Source organism: Crocodylus porosus, unplaced genomic scaffold (genome assembly GCF_001723895.1).
Source record: "Crocodylus porosus isolate Cpor-Errol unplaced genomic scaffold, CroPor_comp1, whole genome shotgun sequence".
Classification (NCBI taxonomy): domain Eukaryota; kingdom Metazoa; phylum Chordata; order Crocodylia; family Crocodylidae; genus Crocodylus; species Crocodylus porosus.
The window spans coordinates 29,383,978-29,409,521 of NW_017728907.1; the positions used below are offsets into that span (position 1 = coordinate 29,383,978).

At 42.6% G+C, this 25,544-nt stretch overlaps 3 protein-coding genes across 8 annotated transcripts in view; 2 read left to right on the forward strand and 1 right to left on the reverse strand.

Moving 5' to 3' along the window:
- The window catches only part of LRRC39 (leucine rich repeat containing 39), a 17,925-nt gene extending 8,492 nt beyond the window's left edge, over window positions 1-9,433 (forward strand). Inside the window, exons 8-10 of one of the 3 annotated variants that reach the window (XR_002100210.1) lie at window positions 1,165-1,301; window positions 8,346-8,412; window positions 9,353-9,433. Coding sequence is in view for 2 of the 3 variants with exons in the window: in XM_019531034.1 (XP_019386579.1) it covers window positions 1,165-1,301; window positions 2,410-2,435 (163 nt within the window). In the remaining variant the exon portion in view is untranslated. Of the gene's footprint in view, window positions 1-1,164; window positions 1,302-2,409; window positions 2,539-8,345; window positions 8,607-9,352 lie in introns of those variants that run through there. The other 2 variants (XM_019531035.1, XM_019531034.1) reach the window with 2 other exon arrangements.
- Window positions 2,155-12,077, reverse strand: TRMT13 (tRNA methyltransferase 13 homolog). Its single transcript, XM_019531033.1, has 11 exons — window positions 11,910-12,077; window positions 11,452-11,498; window positions 11,143-11,209; window positions 9,619-9,681; window positions 9,440-9,509; window positions 8,117-8,223; window positions 6,982-7,149; window positions 6,598-6,670; window positions 5,995-6,069; window positions 3,231-3,660; window positions 2,155-2,955 (listed from the first exon to the last, which is right to left on the reverse strand). The coding sequence occupies exons 1-11, from the start codon at window positions 12,060-12,062 to the stop codon at window positions 2,760-2,762; spliced, it is 1,449 nt and encodes a 482-aa protein (XP_019386578.1). The 5' UTR covers window positions 12,063-12,077; the 3' UTR covers window positions 2,155-2,759.
- Window positions 12,075-25,544, forward strand: part of SASS6 (SAS-6 centriolar assembly protein) — a 25,531-nt gene continuing 12,061 nt past the window's right edge. For 2 of the 4 annotated variants that reach the window (XM_019531030.1, XM_019531029.1), the window contains exons 1-7: window positions 12,075-12,185; window positions 15,856-15,916; window positions 20,038-20,117; window positions 22,340-22,444; window positions 22,786-22,957; window positions 23,876-23,953; window positions 24,858-24,977. In XM_019531030.1, coding sequence (XP_019386575.1) covers window positions 12,112-12,185; window positions 15,856-15,916; window positions 20,038-20,117; window positions 22,340-22,444; window positions 22,786-22,957; window positions 23,876-23,953; window positions 24,858-24,977 — 690 coding nt within the window. In that variant the 5' untranslated portion in view covers window positions 12,075-12,111. The remainder of the gene's footprint in view (window positions 12,186-15,855; window positions 15,917-20,037; window positions 20,118-22,339; window positions 22,445-22,785; window positions 22,958-23,875; window positions 23,954-24,857; window positions 24,978-25,544) is intronic. The other 2 variants (XM_019531027.1, XM_019531028.1) reach the window with 1 other exon arrangement.

A 25,544-nucleotide genomic window follows, 5' to 3' on the forward strand; every position in this document is an offset into this window, starting at 1 on the left:
TGTCGACACCTACAGTCAAATGGGTCGCCAGCTGGCTGGAGGGCCACACCCAGACAGTGGTGGTGATGGGTCATTTTCGTCCTGGAGGGATGTGGCAGTGGGGTCCCCCAGGGCTCGGTCCTCGGGCCCGCACTGTTCAACATCTTCATCAGTGACTTGGACGAGGGGGTAAAAAGCCCCCCTGTTCAAATTTGCTGATGACACTCAGATGTGGGGAGATGTGGGCACGCTAGAAGGCAGAATAGGCTGCAATCAGACCTAGACAGGTCACAGGGGTGCGCGGATGAGAATAGGATGGGATTCAACACAGACAAGTGCAAGGTGATACACCTGGGGAGGAACAACCAGCACCATACCTACAGGCTGGGGAACTCCCTTCTCAGTACAGAGGCAGAAAAGGATCTTGGAGTCATTGATGCCAAGATGAACATGGGCTGGCAGTGTGGGGAGGCAGTCAGGAAGGCCAACTGCACCCTGTCATGCATCCACAGATGCATCCCAGGGAGGTGATCCTCCCCCTCTATGCGGCACTGGTCAGGCCACAGCTGGAGTGCTGCCTCCAGTTCTGGGCGCCGCACTTCAAGAGGGATGTGGACAACATAGAGAGGGTCCAGAGGAGGGCCACTCGCATGATCAGGGGAGTCCCCGTTTCCCCGAGCACTAACAGGAGTGACTAGAAATAAAGCTGGCAGAGGGTAAATTCAGATTAGACATCAGGAGGCGCTACTTCACTGTGAGGGCAGCTAGGATCTGGAACCAACTTCCAAGAGAAGTGGTGCTGGCTTCTACCCTGGGGGTCTTTAAGACAAGGCTTGCTGTGGTGGTTTGACCCCAGTACTCTTTCCTGCCATTGCAGGGGGTTGGACTTGACGATCTGGTCAGGTCCCTTCTGACCCTGCTAACTATGAAACTATCACTAAAAATGTTATAGATACTTGTTGATGCAAAGCCACTCTTTCATTCAATATGTTAAAACACATAGAGCTTTCTTGTTAACATTAATCCTAATTGTAAGACTTTGTAAGACTGTCATAGGAAACTACAATTAATTTACATTATCTTTTCCTTTAAAATATTGCTTCATGGAGGCAACTTTTAGTTTCCAAGTGTAGTTGGTTCTATCTTGGAGCTTTCTAAGTGTAATGTTTTCTGATGAATTTCCAGATTTGTCAACTTCAGAGACAACCCACTGGAACTGCAGGTAACACTTCCCCCATGTGAGAACACTGAAGAGGAAGAACGGGAGCTATTTGGTATTGAGTTCATGCATATATACATTCAGGAGTCACTCAGGAGAGCAGGTATGTCCTTTATACCATCCCTAATTAGAATACAGTTTAACACAATATTAGAAAACATGGGACTAAAGAGTCAGTTGGAATTAATTTGGAGTCTCCCTGCACTTGGCTTGTATGGGGAGATTCCACTCTTTGGTCTTTATATATTCATCATGAGTTTGGAGAAAGTGAAGAGTTAAAAAGAATAGTGGCACTTCCATTTTTTTTCCTGACAGTAGGTAAAAAGCATCAACACTTGATAAATAAGATGCATCTCAAAAACACCAGTCCCCCTCCCATTCCCATCCCTAAATTGTTATTTAATCCTACCTCTTAACAGAAGTCCCCGTAGGACCAAAAGCATTAACTGAGGGCACTTGTACAGGTGCTCCAGAGGTGGTGGCGGGCATAGTGCTTTAATTAGAGTGGCTACAAGACCTGTTCTAATTATAGTGCCACAGCATAGCATGTATTGGAGTCCCTGCACTTAAAAATGGTGTTGGGGGCACTTGAACTAAAGTTCATCAAATGAGCTTTAGTTCAAAGTGCCCCTACCACCATTTTTAAGCATGGAGAAGTTGATATACAAGATGCAGGAAGCTGCTGGAATGTGATAAATTACCATGCTCCAGCAGACTCGATTAATCAAGTCTGCTCTAATTCACTAGAATTAGAGTGTGTTGGGAGCAGCCTCTGCACTCGTGTACAGACACCCTGAGAGAGAAGGACTTGGGGATTTAACTACCTTTTCCTGTTCAGTGGTTACAATTGTAGGCCAGGATTGAAGCATACAAACAGAACCCTGAGTCAACCTACTTTTGCTATATCCATTAAATGAAAAGAAAACTTAAGTGAACTTACAAAAAAGTTACAAAAATTCAATCATGTCAATTCCAGTTTTTATTTAATCTCCCTTACAATGTTTCACATGTGGAAATACAATTAACAAAAATCATCCTGAGGTGGCATCTGATTGCCAGGTGGTCTTTTTTCTCTAGCCAATCCCCTAAACAGCTAGAAGTCATGAAATAAAAATATTGGTACATTAAAACAAACAGACCAGAAAGAATGTTCATGAAGTTCAAAATGTAAGAAACAGACATGCTTAATCTCCATTTTAACCTATTTTCAGAAAACGTGGAAGACAGCACCTCCTGATACCATAAACAATGAAGAAAAAATATAAAACTGCTCCTCCAAGCTAAGCTGGTTGCTTGTTGAAGAAAAATATAAGTTCTGCTTCTGAATGGAGAAAGCAACAGCAAGTTCCAAAGACAGATGGATGTCTTGTAATTTTCATACCACTAAGAGTCAGCTGGCATTTTTTGATTCCATCTGAGATTGTAAAATTTAATGCTTTTGTAAGTGCAGAAAAGGCTACACACTGTTTTCAATGAGAGCTGCATCCATGAATAATGTTTTGATAAATCCAGAAACATTTTGTAGAGTTCTGTATTCTCTCCATTACACATATATCTCCTATTATGCAGTTGGCTGGAGTATTGAACACTGATTTGGTACAGCTGTTAAGAGTACATTCTCCAAAGACACAGTGGAATCTGTATAGTATTGTAACACAGCCTTGTACCCTCTCTGTTGTAAATATTCAATCCGTCCATGGTCAATCAACAGTTTACAAAGATGACCTATCTGTTTCCGTTCTTCAACAGTAAGCAGCCTAGTTTCAAAAAGAAAAACATGTATTAGAGTATTTGTATTAAGTTTATAATCAAAGATTGTACAAATGGGTACTGGTGCATTTCAACCCAGGCAAGTGTGACCTTTAGGCTAAAGATTTTGCAACTTTTTTATTTTGAAATAACAGGCAATTTTAATTAAGTACAACAGCTGGAGGTTTTTGTAAAATGGTCCATACTGATAACAGAGGTACATTATATACTTGCTACATATGAGTCATTTGTGGAAAAGTTAATGTTGAAAGGGCTCACCTACCCTTGCGTGCTATCAGAATTGCATTCAGGCCTGTTGTATGCTTGGTCATGTTCATCTGCGTCACTGCTTTGGGCTGTACATTCTACATCACTTGAACAGGCTTCAGATATGGTTTCTTGCATGCCACAGGTTGCCCAGCTAGACATTCTCTGAAAAAAATTAAATTCTACTTGTCCAAGTCCAACTTTTTTAAAGAATTCCCTGCCTACATAATGCTTCCAGTCACACCTGTGGTGGCAACATAGCGCAATAACAATTCCAGCCACAGTGCTGTAGCTCTCTGAAACATTCTCTCCACTCCTTTCCTTGTCAGTAGAAGTGTTGGAATCAGCTTGGGTGTTATCACTCTTGAAGCGTTTAGCTGAAGGTTCTTCATTTATTCCATCATCCTGGGTTGCAAAACTTTCAATCAAACATCTCAGAGCAAGATCTGTGAACAGAAGTTGCATTTAAATATGGCTGTAGGTGACTAATGCAGCATTAATGTACAATGTAAAGTTTGGGTAGGAACTTTACCCAAATTAAGGGGGGATACTATGCAGCCCAAAAAGCAACAAGATGCAGGTTGATGACATATTATCAGCCTACATTAAAAGGTATTCATTTCAAACTTCTGGTTTTAACTGTCACAGGGCGGGGACCCAGGAGCAGCTGTGATCTCTCCTGGCACCCCTACTGTGCCAAGTTGCCTGTCTAGCACCCTCGTTCTCGCCTGCCACGACTTTGATGGTTCTAATATATTAATGGGAGGCTGCCGTTACTTGACCCCTTGGACCCAGTGCTCTCACCCTTCTGGTCCCTGCTGTATCTGGATAGATTCTGGTGCACCCCTACCCTATAGGTGCCGCGTGGCTCCTTCCACCCCTAATACCATGTCCCAAACCTCTCAGGTGTTCCGGACGTTATCTGGTCCTATGTTCCTTCCTTAGTGGCCCTGTCTGCAGCCTCTACTCTTGTGCTCACCCTCTCCGGGGCTTCCCTTGTGTACGCGCGCCCTCTCTGGGGTCTCTCAATAGACTCACCCCCTCTCTGGGGTCTCTCAATAGGCTTGCCTCAGAACACTTGCCCCTGTCAGGGCCGTCTCGCGCTCCCCGTGTGCTCACCCCACAGGAGTCTGTCTAGGGTTCCCTGTGCTCACGTCACCCGCACAGGGATCTTGTCTCCTGTGCTTCCCACAGTCGGGGCTCAGGTGGCTGTAGCCATGCCTGGCCCCCTGACCCTCCTCATGGGTCTTACGCCCTGCTCGGACTCCTTACAATTGGGCTCAGGCGGCCTCAGCCTAACCTGGCCTTGAGACCCCCTTCCCAGGTCCTATGCCCACTGGGCTTTACACCAATACTGCCCCACTGGGCTGGGGTCAGGGCACCCCATTAGCTTCTCCCAAAGTCACCCCCACTGGGCTGGGGTCGGGACACCCACAAAACGCAGCACTACTCTCCAGTGCACAAACTGCTGTGCCTTCACTGGCACCTGATTACTGCGCCCTCCCAGGGCACCAAGAACCCCCACACTACTGGGGAGCATCCCTGAGGCCTCCTCCTACCCCTACAGCCTCTCTTGGTCCTCCGGTGTTACGCAAACAACCAAACAGAAACACAAAGCCATGAGCCAACCAGCTATAACACAAAATAAGCCTCGTGGCTATAAGATGAATTCCGCGCCACCCTGGCCCTCTTTCAATATCTCCCTGTCAGGGTTCTCTCCACCTTGTATCAACATGCAGGTGATCAGGCTGTCCTGCTCTGCTCTGCTCTGCAGCAGAGCTTCCTCCTGCTCAGGCTGCCAGAGGGGAACTGCCTGCTAGGCTTCAGCCTGGGCTATTTATATACTCCAGGCCCTGCCCCCCCAGCAACCGGCACCTCTAACCCCTCCTAGGAGCAGGGCACCAGAGTGCCCCTGCGACATTAACAAATAATGAGCTTAGAAAAAGATAAGATGACCTGACCTGCTAGTGACAAACATTCTTGAATACTTGTTTCACATAAGTCATATTACTAATATTCCAACTACACATGTATTTATTGTAGCACTCTCTTCTGTAAAAAGGACTAAAACTCATTTTTAGTATATATGTTTGTAGGAAATTATTACAAAGATGATATGGTTGACAGTGTTCCATCAGTATATCATCAGGTCCAGTTACTTTCGTCTCCTCAGGCTGAATGAGCAGGTACCCATTTATAAATGCGTCAACTGGGAGTAGCTTTCAATGCAAGTTCAGAGCAAGGGCCAAGCCTCTGGACTCATGAGATGCATTTCCAAATCTACCATCAACCTGTTCCCAATAAAAATATATATAATACCCTTATATACTGTAATTGTAATCATTTATACATTCATATTGTAATATTACAGCATATACTTGATTGTAAATGTCTTGGTCAAGTTGAAAATCTGTAGGACATTTTTAACAAAACCAAGTCCAAAATTAGGAAGAAAGTACCTTCCCTTCTGCCTAATTCTAAGAAAAACATGTTTTATCCGTTTAAACAAAGATTACAGAAATCTTTATTCTGCATAGCAATTAACAATGTTCTGTTTCCATCTGGATTGGCTCTTTGGCTACTGGTCTTCACTTGTGCCTGCCATCACTGAGTTAGGATTTTATGCAAATTGACAAAGGCTTAAAGTATTACCGGTGCATGTAGCAGCAACGGAAGGATTAGAAAGAACAGGGCAAAAGAATCATAAGAACAGTTTTACTTTCCAAGAGGTTTATAATCAGCATTCTGCATTTACATGAATATATTTGTACAGTTAATACCTGTTGCAACACCGCACAAATGCTTCCCAATTCCTACTACAGGTAGTTTTTCTTTCACAAGAATGGGTATCTTATCTGAAAAAAACAGAACTTGGATTATTAGAGCTAGGGAACATCTTACCAGATATTGTCTTTCCAGCATACAAAATTCAAGCAATGGTATTCCTTTCCCCACACACACACACACAATTATCTGTATCTAGAAAAGGCTACAAAGTATATTTGAAAAAATAAAGAGATGAGAAATGACTTGGATAAATATGCTGCTCATACATTACGTTATCCTTTCTCTTCTTCAGTGTAGAAAAATCATTAAGACTTTTTTGCAATGTTTTTCTTTTGATGAATCTGGCCCAAAATTAAATCCTATAAATTTAAAAGAACTATTTGTACAAATTAGGAAGTATCTAATTTCCTTAACCACTTAAAAACAGGACAACACAAAAATGACTGAGCAAATACTGAGAATCATCACCTACATAGTAAACACATTAAACTGGCGCTATACATAACATTTTCCTGCATTCTGGCACTATGCAGTTCAGTTTTCAAGTAAACTTCCCAGTCTCACTGAAAGTTAGGCAAACTAAAAAACCAACTTACTTAAACATAAGTGTTGGATATCAACTTGAAGTCTTTCAAATATGGAGTCTCTTTTTCTGTGTTTTCCATCTACCTGTGTGAGAAGGACATTACATGATTAAGTAGTATTGGCCACTTAAAGAAGTGCGCAAAATTGTGCACTTTTTAGTTATTTTTATAAAACAATCCCTGTTCAAATGAACAATAATATTTACAGAAGGATTTTTTATTACAAATGTGTTATAAGCAAGACTTAGAACCACAATAAGAGCTAGTTAAACTTTTGACATTTTTACAGGTCTTAGTTAAGATAAAACCTTTTTAACTTCAATTTTCAGAGGTAATCAGACTTTGAGCAAATATCACATTAACCAGGCTTGCTAACTCCATACCATCCTGTCCTACCTTAAATCTCGTAGTTGCCCTTTCCACGAGCAGAAAGTGAACATTTTCAGTATCTTGCAAGGCAGTATCAACCCAGTGAGACAGCTTTCCTCGTCCAGCTCCAAACTCAACAAAACATCTTCCTGGCCCAAGTAAATGCAACTGTTCCATGTGACCTAAAATAGAAGCCTACAAACTTCAAATGATTATGAACCAAGCAAAAACATACTCCGCATGTCAATTTTTATGGAAAACCGATTTAGCTTACCAATCAGAAGCCTTTTCCCAGAGCTCTTAATTCATAAATAACCACTTGGGACCATGAACAGCTCTACCAAAAATGTAAAGGAAAGGACAGGGCAGAGGAAATAAACTCTCTCTTTAGCATCATCCTTTCCCAGTTCCCATAGAAGTTCATCCATTAGTTTTGGGCACGGATTTAGCAACCTGTGCCATTATTTTTTCAGCTGTTCCTCACAATAGTCACACAGATATGGAATTGGACCTCTGTGAGGCATTAGTGCTGCAGTGGTCTACCTGTGGCTGCTACAAAGATGTAATTCATTTAATTGTGCTGCCATGGAAATTAGGTCCCAATAAGGTAGTGCAGGGCAGCCAATCATTTCCATGGACCCATATGCCTCTATCATTCTTCAGCTCCCTTTCCAGGATTTGTTACATTTAGGCAGCCTCACCCCTACTCATTCAGTCCCCTAAAAATCCCTCTTATCCAGAAGACAATTCTCAGAAAAAAAGCCATACGGCAAACCTCATTGTTTTTTGACCCCTCTCTCACATTTTCTCTGCAGTCTAACAAATGGAAAAGTCAGGATATTCTACTACTGCTTACTTAATGATCCTTTTCCTTTTTTGTAGCTAAAATTGGATTTATTATAAGTTAAGAGCATAAAAAATAGAAAGTATGGAACTCATCCTGAAAACTCATACATGCTTGTTATTTATTTCAGGATCAAAATAAACCTCCCTTGTTAACAGCTATAATTTCACAGCAGCTATTCTTAAACTGTAGAAGGGTAGCTTGGAACCATATCAAATATATCTTGTGTTACAAAACGGTATTACAGATAAGCTAGAATCTACAAGAATAAAGCTATAGTAAAGGAAGCTATTGTTACTAGTAACACAGTGACATTACCTGTTGCTTCAAGTGCTTGAAAGCAGACTCTCCATTTTTTGGGTCGTTTAAAACTTCTTTTAAGGCCCAATGGGACAGAGTTGGATCCTTAAGTATAGAGCTTATACCTGTATAAAATGCAGAAGAATATCTTTTAAGTTCAATTAAAACAGCTACCCAATGTCATTCTGGCTTCCACCTTCATACTGAAATAATTATGTGTTACTTAATTTGCAAAATCTTTTTACAGCGCTGACACACTAAACATCTGAAACAACAAAATGAAGAGACACTTATTGGTATATGCCTAAAAACTGGCAACTCTAAATTCTTTAAGTGAAATATCCTTATCAGTCAAATCCTTCAAGTTTCAGACAAGCACTTTTGTAGTTGATCTTCATATACTTTTGGGTTTAGTTCACAGTGGGTCTGGGTCTGTCTACATGGCTTGTTTACTGTGGAGCTCCCTAACTGCTCCACAGTAAGTGCTGCAACATCTACACATGCAGCCTCATTAGGTTGCAGTAAATTAATAAGCTCCACAGCAGGGTAGTACTTGTATTTACAAGTACTATCCTGCTGCAGTTTTTGTTTTCTTTTGTTTTTTTACTGTGTAGCAACACACGTAGATGCTGACTTAGCTGGATGGGTACAAGGGTGAAGCACCCTTGTGCCCCAGCTGGCCCATCTGCAACATGCTGAGCTGGGCAGGAACAGCTCTAGGTTGGCAGACTGATCTCTGGGGCCCCTACCAGCTAGGGCTGCTCTGACCTGGTTCAACGTGCTGTGGTCCCAGGCGCACATTCAAACAGCATGCCCAGGAATAATAAACTCCATTGTAATAAATACTGGAGCTTATTGCTGCACCTTAATTACATGTGTAGACACGCCCAGTATCTCCAAAGATTTAGAAAACTGCTCTAATTTTGGCACCAATAAAATAACCAAGAATAAATACATGATTGCCTGCTGCTTGTTCAGAAGCAATTTTCCTGGCAAATGCTTTTTCCCAGAGCGGTACATAGCCATCACTATTGAAGTTGGCACTCAAAAAGGAAGGTGAACAAATATATAATTTATCTCATCTACGTTAATAGCAAAAGAATAAAATTGACTTGTGCTCAAAAGAACAAACTAGATGGAAAGGGGACAAATACTAGCTATCAACATGACACAGGTAGTTCTTTAATACTAATATGCCTGAAGTGACAAAATATGTATTCCTAGTAATCTTCTTTTCTTCTTTAATCTTTGCAGATATTCCACACCCAAATAGTCACAAAATATTTGATTAGTTCTACAGACCAGAATTTAGAATATTTCACCCTAAAATTAAGCACTCACCATTACTTGCTTTTTTCAGTTTTCTAATTAAATCCTGTAACTCTTCTTTAGACAGAGAAGAAATTGGTACCTGTTTCAAAAATTAAAAAAAATAAAAGGGCTTTCCTCTTATTTTGTTCTTTAGTTATAAAAAAGCACAATAATGAAAAACAAGTAATATAATTAATACATAGACTCACCTGCTCTTCAGGTATTTTTGTTACATCTTTTAAACCTGCATTTATATCTTGAACATAGTAGACCTTAATAAAACAAACAGCAGCATGAAAATCAAGTAGACTCATAGCTGAGAATAGCATACAAAGCCAAAGGAATGTGCATTCTGCAATGCACTAATAATAATTCACTTAGCAGAAGTCAAACCATTAAAATGAAGAAAACAGTTCCAAGAAGATGCTTTTATTAGCGTATTAGGAGTTGATTGTGAAAACATTCTTCAATAGTTTTAGTGGTTATTATAACAATGATTAATCTGACAGATTTCAAGAAGACTGAGGACTTTGAATTTGCAAAGTCCTGCTAGCACTGTTGGCAAGGAGCGTGACAGTATCAGACCCTATGGCTGATGTAGCTTTGCTAACAGAATCCCCTAGGGCAGATATGTCTCTGCTAGCAGAAGCTGCCTTCTACCAACAGAGCATCTGTTGTTCAGGGAAGTAATGTAACATTGCAGGCAAAAATCCTCCTTTTGCCAGCAAAGTTGCATCAACACTGGGAGATGTACTAATGTAGTCCTGCCCCCTTAGCTATGGCAGCAGCAGCACTGTAGCATAGACAGACAATTTACTATGCTACTAACAATCTAAAAATTGAATCCTATATTACACTTGTGCCACCACTTCATATTTTATTTTAATATCAAAGTCTTCCATAATTAAAAGGATCTATTTTACCAGAAGTTCTCTAAATTTCTTGCCCACATAGATGAAATATCAACGTTCACCTTCAGTTTACTTGAACAAGTTTGTTGGCAGTAGGGTTTATCAAATGCACCAGTGAAGGATCACTTGCATCCACTTCCCCAAAACAGGCAAGAGCTACTTACTTGCTCCCATATATCTACATGAAGTATACCATTACCATAGGAAAACAGAGTCTTTTGCTTTGAGCAAAATTAGGACACCGGGACACATGTACACAGCACAATCCATGAATTCTGTTTCATACAGTATTTATGCATCTTTGCATAGGTGACTCTTAAGGAGGGTGAGGGGGTGGAGAGGGGCACTTGTCTCCCTCAGTGGCCAGTCAGTGATTGGGGGGACCAACCGCACCGACTGGGTGCGGGGCATCTCCGTGGCCGACTGTTCTGATCTGGAAGTGCCAGCGGCATGCCACTGGCACTTTTGGGTCAGTGCAATCGGCCGCAGAGGGACTGGGTGGATCAGTTCTCCTAGCGCCCTCATTCCGTGGCCAATGCTCTCGGGGGGGGGGGGAACAACAGCACCTCCACTTCCCTCCCCACCTGTCGTCTAAGCAGCAAGCGCTGGCTGTCAGGGTGCACCAGCACTCTCAGAGGGTGGACACACACCCCTACACATTGCCACTGCATTTTTGGTTTCTCCCTTTTTATAAAAAATAAAAACTTTCTATGTTGAGATTACTGCTTTCTGGTTCCCAATTCCAGGATAAATTGTATGTATTTGTATAATAAATGGTTCTTTCACTTCCAGAGGTGGGACTGAATTGAAAAAAGTACTTACAGGCTTTGGTTTCTCTCTTGAATTACACTTTTTCAAATGCTTTTGTAGTTGATCTTCATATATTGTACTAAAATCAGAGGGAGGAAAGTTAGCTGTGATAGCATGAAGTCAAGCAGAAGGCAGGGTGCTGCAGTAAGAGTGGCACCTAATACGGTAACTTGTTCAGGCAGACATGCCTACTTCATCAGAAGCCAACAGAGTTAATCTCTAAGGTGCAACCCTGCCCTGCCTTCTGCCCAAAATGAGAGAGGGAAAAAAAAAGCAATGGGAGTCATAATGAATATACAAATAAATTAAAAAAACACTTACTGGTTTGGATCAAGAGGGCATGGAATTCTTTTCCTATCATTTTCTTCCTAGTTGAAGAGAAAAATATTACACTTGACCTGTTTATGGGACATTCAATTGTCTTGTTCTAAAAAAAAAAACTTGTAGAGGTGCCCCTGTAGATCACAACACTCACATTACCAAGCCTGGGTTTACTGAAATGGAGCACAAGGTAAAAATAGTGCGTCTTCAAAAGGATAAACCATGTGATTTCATGTATGCTTTTCATACAGCATCTAGTTAAAGCAACTAAATGGCTAGGAACAATGTTCGTTGCTACCTTTCGGGCACAAACGCCCTTCTTCGGGCACGCACCCCGCGGCGGCGCCCCCAGCCCATCGCAACGGGGACGCTGGAGCCGGTCGCTCCGGGGGGGGTGGGGGGCGCGCCCCGCAAAGCCAGGGAGGCTCTTCAGACCCCGGGTCTCCCCTCGCCACTACCTCGTACTGCCCGTGCTCGCCGCAAAAGCGCCTGCCCGGGGCCGGGGTCATCCTGCAGAAGCGCTTCTTCCGCTCCACGAAGTAGCCACAGCGGCCGAGCTCCGGATTACGAGCCCCAAGCGCCTGTGGTTGCAGGCCCTGCTCGGTCGCCATCTTGTGGCCCCGCCCCCGCGGGAGCCAGGCGCCAAACTCGACGCGCAAGATGGCGGCGGAGCGGCTGTTTGAGCGCGCGGTGCGGCTGCAGCTACAGCTGCAGGGTCCGGCCTGCGAGGAGAGGTGAGCGGATCCACCCGGCCCGGCTAAAGCGACGCTGCTGGGAGCCCCCGAGCCGGCGCTGGAGCTGGGGTGTCCGGGCGGCTACGGTCCCGCCGATGGGCTGCTGAATGGCCTGTGTCGTGAGGGAAGAGACCAGGCCCCGGGCGGGCAGTGTCGCACCCCACAGCGGGATTTGAGGCTGATCGCACGCAGGGTCACGGTGCTGTCAAGCCGGGTCCGTCCCTCTGTGAATGGGAGCGGGTTTCACCGCCTGCCCAGGAGCATCCTCAGGGAGGTGGCAGTGGGGGGACCCGTCCCTCCCCAATATGTCCCATTGGCCTGTGTGGGGGGAGCTCCCCCATGGCCAGCTTCCCCGCATATTGGTGCTTGGGGAAAACCTGGCTTCGCCAGGGTCTCGGGGTCCTGGGTGAGGAAACACCACTTGGTCTTGAGATCTAGCCAGTTGCAGAAACTGGAGCCCATTTGCCACACTGGACTGCTCACTGACACTCCTGGGATGCCTGCCTGACTGCACCCCAACAAACAAACTGCACGGAGAGGGAGAGGAGCTGAGTCAAGCCGTCCCCCCGGGATCTCTGATGTTCCTCAGAACAGCAGCAGATTAAGTATGGAGACACGTGAGCATTTGAAGCATTGCTGTCTAAACCACAAAGGAATATTCTCTTTTTCTCCATTGAGCGATGCAAGCATCTGTTTCTTTTCAGGCAGCCACAGTTACTTGGCTGCATAAGTGATGTTTTGGGCACTCGCACAGTGTTCACAGGTCTGTGAACAGCGCAGGGGAGAGATGCAGAATCGTCTGTTGCACAAGTGCAGCCTTCATTGGCATACGGAAATGAGGGCCCTTGCGTTTTAGCTGAGGAGTTAGTGAACTCGCATAAGAACTGCAGATTACAGGTTCCTATTGCCCAGTATCCTATGTCACATCGTCGTTTTAAAGTGGTGATCTCACTCCTGTCCCTGTTGTTTTATTATTGCCTTCCTCTCTGATGGGGGGCTTAAGGGGCATCTTTACATGTGCTCCAGGGTGGAGGGGGGCCCCCCTTTAATTAGAGCAACTCTCAGTAACTTTAATGAGCTTTAGTTAAAGTACCCCAACACTATTTTAAAGAGTGGGGACACTGAATACATGTGACATGGAGGCTGCATGGGTGACTGGTGCCTCTTGAGTCCCCCAGTGGCCAGCTGCTGACCCTGGAAGCATCAGCAGCAAAACCAAATGTACTGCCTGCACCCCCACTCCCCGGCTGGTGCCAGTCTTGGGGGGGGGCACTGCCCAGTGCTTTTCTTGGTGCCCCCATTCCCCAGCTGGCAAGGGCCATTCTTGCAGGGGGGCACATGCCCATGGGCGACTGGTGCCTCCCAAGTCTGGGGGGGCACCAGCGAGGCATGACTGGGGGAGGGAGAGGCATCCCCAAGCGGACAGCCAGAGAGGTGGGGTGTCCCCCAGCGGCCGGTCACTGAGCGTGCCAGTAGCTTCTGCCACTGATGGAGCCAAATTTGTGCCCACTACCAACCAGAACGTCGGCTGTCAGGGGGCACAGAAGGCACATCAAAAGGACCCTCCCTACATGTCGCCTATTCAAGTGTGTCATTCCTGCCCGCCCCCCCACGCCTGTCCTATGCATCACCTATGGTGCTGCAGTACTGCTCGATTAATTGAGTCTGTTCCAACACATGCTTATTAGCATGGATTGGAGCAGACATCCAGCATGTGTACAGGTGCCCATAGCTTCTTGTGGTGGGCCTTTAACCCAATGGATCCCACAGTGGCAAATAGGCCTGTGTCACACCATTGTTTTAAACCTGTGACCTCAGTCCTGTCCCTGTTTTTTCTTTATTTGTACCCTGAACGCGTTTGTGTTCCCAGTAGCCTCCCTACTGAAAGAGGCTTAGAGTTCTTCCTTGAGGTACCCAAGCTTGCAATCCACTAGGCATATCAAAAGGACCTGTGTCACACAAAGGTAGAAAGCAAATGCTGAAAGGGAGAGTGAACAGAGTATGTTTCTTTCTCACTTGCAGCCTCCAGTGTTTAAGGCTAGAAGTTCTGATTCAGAAGCTGTGCCCCTAACTCCCATGCTCAGTAATAGCTGTTGTATAATTCCTCCAAGAATTTGTCTAATCCTTTTTTAAATTTGGTTGCCCAGGAAGTTGAGGACTTAGGGCCCCTATACCCGTACGCGGAAAATGATGCGCACCGGCAGCCTTCCACATCGTGCATCAGCGTTGCTGTGCATCTCTGCACTGAAAACGTGGTGGGGCGCTTTGAAATAAAACATGTTTGATGAGCTTTAGTTCAAAGTGCCCTGCCAACCATTTTTTCACCTCATGGGATGCATGTGAGAGGTGGGTGCTTTTTAAAGCACCCAGTGCTGCATCCCACAGCGTGGGTCAGAATGTTCCTGGAGTTATAGGCCTTTCCTGAGATTTGAGTCTGTATTTGCCTGGTTTCCCAGCATAGTGTTCTAACCACCAGGCCACAAACTAGGTGTTTTTCAGGACCTTCTTCAGCCCTCCTTGTGAGACTGAACCATTAGGCAGATTAGAGAAAGATATAAAAGGCCATAAGGAAGCAAGCAAGTTGGAAGGTGTTGAGGTAGAAGCTGCTTTGGAATAGAGCAGACGTATGGCTTGGATTAAGTCAGGGGTGGGCAAAATGCGGCCCGCAGGCCATATGCGGCCCACCAGACCATTCTATCCGGCCTGTGGGGCCCTGAAAAATGTAGAAAATTAATATGTATCTGCCCCTGGCTGCCTGTCATGTGGCCCTCAATGGCTTGCCAAAACTCAGTAAGCGGCTCTCCACCTGATAGAATTACCTGCCCCTGGACTAAGTTATGGCTTGGACCCTTGCTCTCACTAGGGCAGAAACTGCTCCACTTGATTGATTTTTGCCTATTTTATCCACTGGCCTTTAAATGCAAGCTAAAGCGCAGAAGCTCAGCTTCAGAAAGAGCTTTTGTGTCCACACTGCACAGAGCTTAATAGAATTGCACACTATGTATGTACCAAAAACACCACTTGTGCAGTCAGAAAACTGGCATTTGGCATACAAAGGGGACTAGAATAGCATTCTACATTTCTCAGAAGACTGAGACTGGGATGCTTGCAATAATAAAGACTGGTGTCAGGAACCGGAAATACCGTCATGTGGAATCACATTGACACTACATGGTTCAGCAGGATTGAAAAGTACAGCAGAGAATTTCTGTCATTTGAACTACAATTGTAGTAGCAGGTTGTTATCCTCTGTGTACATGAGTAACTTAAACAGAAGATGGAGGACATACTCTATCAAGAATGGGCCTCGTAGGTTTTGCTAATAGAGCAGTGTTGAGACTTTGACATCTTAAATTCTTTTCTGGGTTTGGGGAGGAAATATACTGTGATGGCCACCTGCCTTTTGTCCTGTCTTGTGTCTTATTTCCTTTTATCTTTTCAAACAACTTCTTGTCCATATCACCCCTGGCAACCTGAGTCCTCCTTCTGATCTCATTTGGGTCTCAGTTTTCCTCACTAGAAATGGTTGATATATTTTTACTGTTACTTTAAAAAAAACTAGTTCATTTTCCAGCAAGGGAAACTTCAGTCTGAATGCTAAGCAACCGAAAGAAGTTTCTTTGACTGGAAATGTTATACTATGTTACACTTCCCTGCTTTTTTTCCACAGGAGAATGTATGTTCGAGTGAGCATTGAACTACAATCAACCTCTACTCCCATTCATAAAAAGGTCTGTGGATTGTGTACTTCTTGTTGTTCTTTAAGCATATTAAATGTTTTACGCTCACATAAAGAGACAGCAAAATAGTAAGGCTTAACTATAGGTTCTATCATCTAGCTGCTTCAGTCCTTGAAAGCCTGGTCTCTGGTATTCATATTTGTTGAAGTCTTGGTAAATATTTTAGTATAGGACTTTTTCCCTTGGCCTGTTAATGCTTTTATCAATCTTACAGTGTTGTGAGTCTTACTAACTTATGATAAATTTGAGAATTAAAACAGTTTATAGAGGCTTTGGCTAATGTCAGTGGAGTTTTCTGGCATTGTCCTGTTTTACTTACATTTGGCTGTTATTTTAGAATTCTGGATTGTTGACTTTAAAAATGCATGGTTTGAACCTTCCAACAATCTTTTCCTGAATATAATACATTACAATATTTATGAGCAACTGTTTTAGTTTATTTTATTTGTCTGTAGCCTAATACCATAACATCACTATCTATTGCAAGATAAAGGCCTCATAAAGTTGCTATCTTTGACCAATTTTACTGTATGTACCTTTAAATGTGTGGTTTTTTTGATGCTGCAATCAGAGGTGTGACTGGTATACATAGGCATTTCCAAGTTAGTTTTATTGTTATATAAAGAGGATGGGGATCAATTGTACCCTTATGGTAATAGGACAGGAAGTAACCTGTTTAATTTGCAGCAGGAAAGATTTAAGTTAGATATGAGGAAAACCTTTTTAACTGTAATGATAACTGTGTACTGGAACAAGTTCTCAGGGCAGAACAACAGATTCTTGAGGTTCCTTTTAATTCTAAATTTCTAGTGGATAATTAGCTTGGATGCCAATAGCAGTGAGGTTTTTAGTAGCATATTGACTACCCCCTTGATTAGGGACCCAGGTTTCCAAGCCGACACTGAAGCCTGTGCTACCGTGGCCTGGCTGGCAAAGACTGCCTATAGTCCAAGCGTTAAAATCAACCAGCACAGGTGGGCTAGGTAGCGTATAGCATTGTGGAGATTCTGGGTTGCATTGCTGCCTATAGGCAGGTGAAGACAAGCTGCTGTAATTAGACAAACCTGTTATAAATGTAGCATATTTTGGGAATGGGAAAGACCCGGAATTTTAGCCTCTCTTCCCTGTGAAATGTGAGTTCTGTTCTGTGCTGTGCCTGTAAGTGGTTTGACAAAGAATCTCACCGTGAGCTGGTAGCTGACCTTTTTCTTGTTTCCACCCTTTGGTTTCTGTTCCATGTTAATGCAGATTTATCCCAGTTGCATGCTTTATTTTCCTTGGACTATGGTTGTTTATGCTGCTTTTTGTCCTGGTATTCTTTTTATCTTATCGTGATGCCAAGCGCACATACGTTTTCATAGCTTTCTTTACAGCTTTGGACATGTTTCTTAAGCCTTTTCAATATCATGGCTGTATCTACACGAGACACTGACTGTGCAGTCATTACTCTATCACAGGGGTTCTCAATCTTTTTTAACAAGTGTACTTTTCTGGTGGTGGTAGCCGGATGTGGTGGGGAGGGGTCTTCCCACTTCTAGTCGCATGTGCGGCTCCATGGGCTGCTCATGGGCCTCGTGCCCAGCCAGTCGTGCGCCATGCTTCAGCAGTCTGTGGAGCTGCCAGCTGGGCGATATCTGTGTGGCCTGCAGAGGTGCCGCTGCCCTCGCTTTTCTGGCCCTGCTCCTGCAAGGTGGTGGTGTGGGGTGGTGGTGGCAGCCGCCACGTGATCCCCCCGCTCCACATCTCTCCACACAGGGGCACTGCCTTTGCCCGCCTGCCCTGCTCTGTCCCTGCTCGCCCACACATACCCCCTATCACCTTTCCAAGTACCCCTATAGGTACACATACCCCTGGTTGACAACCCCTGTTCTATCATACCCCCCCTTAGTCTTCTCCTTTACAAACTGAAGAGTCCTAGCCTCTTTAGTTTCTCCTGGTATGGCAGCTGCACCCAGCTGCTGATCATTTTGGTTGCCCTGCTCTGAACCTTTTCTAATTTTATATCTTTTTCTGTGATCTAGGGACCAGAACTGCACAGAGTGGGTGTATCTACACAAAACGCTTTACTGCGCAGTAGATTAATTTAGTTTAGACTAAACTACTGCACAGTAAAGCGTCACCATCTACACGTGTGCAGCATTTACTGTACAGTAAATGAGTCTACTGCACGGTTAGCTACTACTTATAAACACAGGTAGTAGATTTACCGCACAGTAGCTACTGTGGAGTAGCATATGTGGAGTAGCGCATGTGTAGACAGCTGACCAGGAGTAAATTTCTCCCAGTCAACCCAGGTAACGGGGCAAGAGAACTGTCCCCTCCCCGGGGAGCTTTTACTTCCCAGTCTCTGCTCTGATTGACCCCCACACATGCATCTGAACACACACCTAACAGGAGGAGTTCAGCTGAGGGCTGCTTCTGCCCTTCTATGCCCTCCTGCTGCAGCCAGGGGGAGCTCCAGGCTCCCCTGGGTGCCAGCCTCTGGATGGCAGGGGGCATGGGAGCTGATCCCGAGGCAGCATCCCACCGAGCCAAGGCAGCTCCCCCTGCCCCCTGTGGCCCCCTGCTGCCTAAACTGACTGGGAGCAATTTGCTTCTGGTCAGCATCTACATGTGTTAGTTCAATGAGCCAATTTCTATTACAGGTACTAGAAAATGGCACATTAGATTAATCTATTGTTCAGTAATTGGTGCGCACATGTAGACACTGATGCTTTATGTACAGGTGCTTTTAGATTAGTCTAACACGCAGTAAAGCATCTTGTGTAGGCACACTCCCTGTGCAGCATCCACTTCTGTCACTGTTGGGGACAGGATACTGGGCTACATGCACCGTTGATCTGACTGAGTATGGCGCTTTTTGTTCTTATGACACCTCCTTATAGTTTTTGCTGCTCTGCGTGGCCCTATCTTAGTTATGAAAGACTGTTTAGATAGAAGATGGCTTCCTAAGACAATTGTCCAGGTTTCCAGTGTACCCTTTTGTGTTCAAGCTTGAAATCGACACCCTGTTTCAACCTTCTGACGTCAGTTTTGACTTTACAACGCTTGATCTGATGCAATGCCATGCCAGTGAACAAGTTCGCTGTGTTGCCTATCTCCGTGGAGAACATCTGTCCAAACTTCCTTGGACGCTTTCTTTGAGAAAGCAGACAAGACTCCAGAAAAACCTCAGTCAAGACTCCAGCCAAGAGCCCTTCAAAAAGTCCAGCAAAGTCACCTGAAAAATGTCCTGCCAAATCAGTATGATTGCTATTTACAATATAAATACATTAATGTAGCTATATTACTCATCTATAATTGATAGAGTACAAAATTCTGGGTTTTTTTTGGTGAAAATAGGGTATTGGGCCTTGGTTCAGGGACCAATCCCCCACTTATAACATTGTTTCTTATGAGAAAATCAGTTTTGAGTTGCAGTGTTTCGACTTACGGACTTTTCAGGAACAAATTATGTCGTAAGTCTGAGGACTGCCAGTATTCAAATAGTACATTCTCAAATTGCTGGCTACTTATCCAAAAACCCAAGAACTGCAAAGGAAGAAAGATTCTTTATGGAGCAAGGATGAAGGTTTATGGGACAGAACAAGGGCTCTGTTTTTTATTTTTCCTGTTTTTAGTCCTACAATTTGTATAGGGCCATTCTAAAAAGTGCAAGTTTCTCCTGATGATTCAGTAAGGACCTCAGTTCTGCAATGAGATCTACACAGGAAAGCCTTAATGCTTGTGCAGAATTCCATTGAAATCAGCCTGTTACATGACAGGAGCTCAGATTTGTTCTTCCTGTAGATTAAAAAATTGCAAAATAGTTTCAAAGAACAAATTTTTAGGAAAAAAAATCACTTAACGATGAATTAGTACCCTCGTTTTGGAAGTAATTGCTGCTGCAAGTTCAAGTGGCTTTGCTTTAAAATCAGATTTTCAACATTTTCTATACTGTAATATGTAAAATTGGAATTGCACTGAATTCTGCTATTTTCTCTTCCCCTTTCACTGGGTAGGAATCTTAATTTTTTAATAAAAAAAATTAAACATTTCATCTATAATTTCTGACATCTACATGTAAATGATTTTAAATGCTTATAATAATCTTTAAAAATCTTTCCTTTTAGGACTTGGTTGTTCAACTGACTGATGATACTGACCCCTTTTTTCTTTATAACCTTGTGATATCTGAGGAGGATTTTCAAAGGCAAGTTACAGAGTATTGTATGAAACATTTAGAATTGGTAATAAACAACTAATCATTTTAAGTTTAAAAAAAAAAATCTTCCCAATGAGCAAATAATAGTCTTCCAGCTCTTACATCATTTTTCATCTGTAGATTTCTTAGTGCTTTAAAAAGCACAAAAGTACTCCACATTTCATAAATGAGAAACTGAGTTGCAGAGAGATGAAGTGATTCAGTAGAATCTGGGTCTCTGGTTTTGCATCTAGTTACCTATCTCCCAGACCATTGGTGCTCCCCACATTCGTGCCTGTAACTACTACTGGGTGTTAGAAAATTGTCAGTGATTTAGCCAGCATACTTGCAAAAGTGAGGATTATTTATATGAGCAAGTGTTCACAGAATTGAGCCTTTCATTTAGATAAATTTGGGGTTATCACCATTTCTGAGTCTTAGTTTAGTCATAATTCCTCAGGAAAATTAGGTGGAGATCAGCGTGGCCAACTCAATAAGAACTGATCACCTTGGAGTGGCAAAAAGTTTTGAAAAGGTTGTTAGTGTCCAGAGGCCACAATCTGATCAATGATTTTGGGTCTCATATTATACACAACATGAAAAACACTTCCTGTCTCAAAGACTTTTCAGTTTCTGAGTTGTAAAATGTATTTCTAAAATCAGCAAGTTACACTGAGCCAAAACTTAACTCTGTGCAATACGGTGTACTATAAGGAGACTTCCATTTGAAAGGTACATATTAATTTCCTCAAGGTTTGTGAAATTCAGATTCATTTAAAGCAGAGACAGCTAACTCACCCCACCTCCTGGGCCAGATCTAGATCACAGGGTTCATTGCTGGCAGGGGATCCTGATGTAGCAGTCTGGAGAGCTGCAGGGTGAGCAGCAGTGGTGGGAGTTAACAGCATTGCTTGCCCCCCCACTGCTAACACATTGTGTAGATTTCAGCAGCAGGCCCTGTTTCCAAATTCCTGGCTCCTCTACCAGCCCCTTGAAATTGTAAGTTTAATACCCCCAGTTTAGAGAAAGCTAATTTGAAAAAAATTAAAATTCATCTCTGGTGATTGCAGTCACTTAATCATCTTTCTTATAGTACTTTGGATTTGTAGCTCAGAGTGCAGGAGTGAACACCAGAGATATGGGTTTTCCGGTGCCTTTAATAGAGCATGATCTGATTTAGCATGTTTATTTGATCTATATTTAGTAAGCAAAACTAAAAAGTACCCCCATGTTAATTTTATGTTCCAGTAGCTACAAGTATTTGAACTGAAATATTTGATTAGAAAAAAATAAATATAGCACACTTAATGTGGTTTAAACGGTATAGCCAAACAAATTCAAAGCTTTATGTGGAAAGAAATTATCTTTATTGGAATACTTGTAAAAATGTAAAGACAATACACAATAGCATGTAATTCCCTTACGTTGTTTGTTTAAATTTAAGAGAAAAAAACAAAGGCACTGAAGACTGTTAACACACTAATTTTAGTACATCCAAAGAACTGTGCATAATATGCTGTGGTTGCCCACTCATCTACTTCAACAAAGTTTAACTCTCTTCTGCTGAGGTCATTGCAGCACCTGCAGTTTCACTGTCACTATCTATTGAATCATTTGCACTAATTAGTTCCATTTCAGAATCAGATTGAGGCAGATATGATTCAGAACTACTTGAACCATGTTTTTAAAGGATGGTTTTACCAGTGAGTCTATGAGCAAGGTCAGCTGATCATCACACTGCATCTTCTTCACTAACTGTGCTTCTGACTGATTCTTCAAAAGTACAAGATTTTGAGAAATAGAAAGCAGCTTAGCAGTGTGTTCATTTGTTAGTCTATTCCTCTTTTTTGTTATGATTGAGCTGAAAGCCTAGTTCCATTCACAAGAAGCTGCTGTTGGTGAAATGTGTAGGATCCTTAGACCAATCCTGGACAACAGTCGGGGGTTACAGAATCCCTTCCAGCATGTGAGAGGAGGCATATTCTCTGCTGCTTGCCAAGCTTGCCTAATGTTTTATTGATACCCATTTATTGCTGCTAATGAATTTAATGAAACAATCAGTTTTTACAAATGGAAAATTTCCCATGGAAAAATAAAGCACTGGAAAATTTTCTGCCCCGCATCTCTGGTGAACACGGTGTTCTGAATTAATCAGGAAAATATTTATTCACTAGTGCAAATAAAAATACTTTGTAGAAATGTAACATTTTTTTTCTTTTTTCTTCATGTAGTTTAAAATTTCAACAGGGTCTTTTGGTGGATTTTTCTGCTTTCCCACAAAGATTTATAGATCTGCTTCAACAGTGCATTCAGGAACAAAACAAAGATATCCCAAGGTAAATAATATATAACTATTTTATATCAGTTTTTCAAAGACAGTTTTAAAATCAGGCATCTTTTTAGAGCTGCCATTATGACAATAAATATCGTAAAGTGAAGTTACTGTACAAGGTACAGTCTTGGATGGCTTTTACATTAACATCATTATAATTCAGTAAAGACATAGGCCCTTATTCTGCAGCTGGACTCCTTCATTGGAACTGTATAGGTCAAACTGCCCAATGGGTGAAATGCTTATTAATTTTTTCCAGGAGAAAACAGGCTGTGGAATTTACAGACAATTTCAGTATATAAAGATGCGTGCGGTAATAAATATTTTTCCCTCCCTTCCCATTAGGTTTTTGCTACAGTTGGTTTCTTCAGCATCTGCCTTGGATCATAAACCTGTTTTTTTAAATGTGGTGGAGACTAACCCATTTAAACACCTTACACATCTTTCACTACAGTTTCTACCAGGGAATGATGCAGAAGTAAAGAAGTTTTTAGCTAACTGTTTGAAATGCATTAAGGTAGGATTAAGATTTAAGTAGGCAAATTTTTAACTTATAACTTGTATGCAGGATTGTATGTGTGTGTAAGTTAGTTTATTTGTAACTTTGCATGCAGTTATTTAGATGCACATTATAAAATTAAATCAGTATACTTTTTCTCTAAGGATAAAAATAGCATGAGAGCATGTGTGTTTTAAAAATAAATATTTTATAACTTGCACTATGTGTTTCCACTGTAATGAATATAGAAATGCAATTGTTTTGGGCACATGAACGTGTTAAAATTTTTGTTTCATTGCCTTGTGCTACTGATCAGTCCAAATGTGAACATAAATTATGGGCTTCAATCGTGCTTTTGGGTCCTTGGAACTTTGTAGATATGCTCTTGCACAAATGGAGAGCTTACATTCCGAGTAGCTCTGTGTTCTTTATTAACACTTACTGATATGAATGTGAAGATGATACGCTCAGGAGCTTGTCAGGTTTAAGTGATTAAATAAAAAAAAATTGAGTTTGAAAAATTCTTAGTGTGTACTCCAATAATCTTATTACATAGGATTTTTGTTTTAGTAAAGTGCACATGGCCTCTTTAACATAAAGAAATTATTTTTAAAAATGATAGTTCACAGATTTTCCCCCTTAGTCTTTTAGGTATTCAGACAGGTCCTTGGTAAACAATACTCAACAAAGATCCCAGTTTCTTAGGGAAATTCTGTAAAACAAACTGAATACAGTAGCACTGCCTTTTGTCCTGAAGTTTTTAAAATGAACATAAAAAGCATTTGCTCTTTGAAATATACATAATGCAATATTTAAATTATTTTTACAATACCTTTTAATAGCTTAATGAATAGGTATTTTTGGCTTTGGCATCTTTAAATAATAATGCTAATTTGAATTAAAAAATGGTATCGACTTAAAATGTGAATTTCATAGGAAGAAAAGATGCTTTTGGAGCAAAAGCTAAAAAAAACTGAAGATGACCTTACCAGACAGCTGAGCTTTACACAGCAGGTAAGTTAAATATTATATAACAACTACCCGCCTGTCTTATTGAATGTTCATTTGTTGAAGTTTTTGTGTAACATATACAGCAAAAGCTTTGTTATATGGCATCCATGGGGAATGTCGGTGCTGGATAACAAAATATGCTGGTTAACTGAGAGGCTGTCCTAAAATGTGTAACAGTAATTGTTTACAATGTAGTGGCCTATGATGGGCCCTGTAGCGGCTTCACTCGTATCTTAAAGGTTACTTTGGCCATTTTAGAGTTAAGGGGGAGAGAGGCAGACTTAATTTTTGCCCCCTTTTCTGTGTGTGTTCAGGTTTTTTCAGACAGTTAATATTTTTAAGCACTAGCTCAATTTTTATAATTTTTATGCTATTGAAATTGATATATAGTTTTCTGTCATTGCAAATTTTTAAAAATGCCAAGATACTGATACTTTTTCCTACTGAAAAGTGTGTTTTACACGTTAAGAATTTCATAGATTTCATAGACATTTGGGCTGGAAGGGAACCTGAAGGATCATCGAGTCCAGCCCCCTGCCCCAGGGGCAGGAAGTCAACAGGGATCATAGGATCCCAGTAAGAATTTACAGTCCCAGCAAGATTTTACAGTCCTGTAGCATGTCAGCTGAGTGTGTTCATTTTTAATTGTATATGAAGCAGAATAATGTAGGTGTTATATCAAAAGGAGTGTTAAGAATATTTTACTAGCTTTGCTATTGTTTGAATACTCTCTTGGCCATTGTCTGTTTCCAGTTTGTAAAACTGATTATATATTTCAGTGCCTTGTGTGAGGATTTAATTAATTTTCTCTAAAGCACTTTCTTATCCTAGGATGAAAAAAATAATGTAATGCAGAGTATTAAATTTAAGCACTTAATATGTCTTTATGCTTTCTTAAACTATGCAGAGCTTGTCAGAGAAGAGCCGGGAATTAGACAAGTTAAGGAGTGAATGGACATCACACACGGCAGCATTAGCAAATAAGCATGCTCAAGAACTGACAAATGAGAAGGAAAAGGCCCTGCAGGTAAGGGGAAAAACAATCTTAAAATCTTCTGGTGTACATAGCGTTTTCTAAATTTAACTAGCAAATTGCCTGTCATGAATGACCGGGGGCTGGGGCGGCGACGACTGTCGTCCTGTCATCCCTACCTCCTCTGCCTTGGGCCGGGTTCACTCTCTGCCTGCCCCCTGCTGCTTTGGGCTAAGGTCCCTGCCACTTTTGGAGCTGGGCTGTTCCCTGCCTCCCCCGTGACTTCAGGCTGGGGCCAAGGCTGCTCTCCGCATCTCCCCCCAGTGCTTCGGGCTGGGTCCAGGGCCTGCGGTGGTGGCTGCGGCAGGGCACAGCCACTGGTAAGCGCCCATCCCCTTTCTGTTCCCCGCCGCCTCCCCTCTCTGGCAGCTGTTGTTGTGGGGGTGGGGAGGGTGTAGGGTGTTAGCTTCTGGCTTCAAGGAGTAAACCTGAGGGGGCAAGGCCAGCACTGCTGGCCTTACCCTCCCCGCTTCTTCCCCTCCATTATAGTTTCATAGTTTCTAGGGTCGGAAGGGACCTGAGCAGATCATCTAGTCCGACCCCCTGCCATGGCAGGAAAGA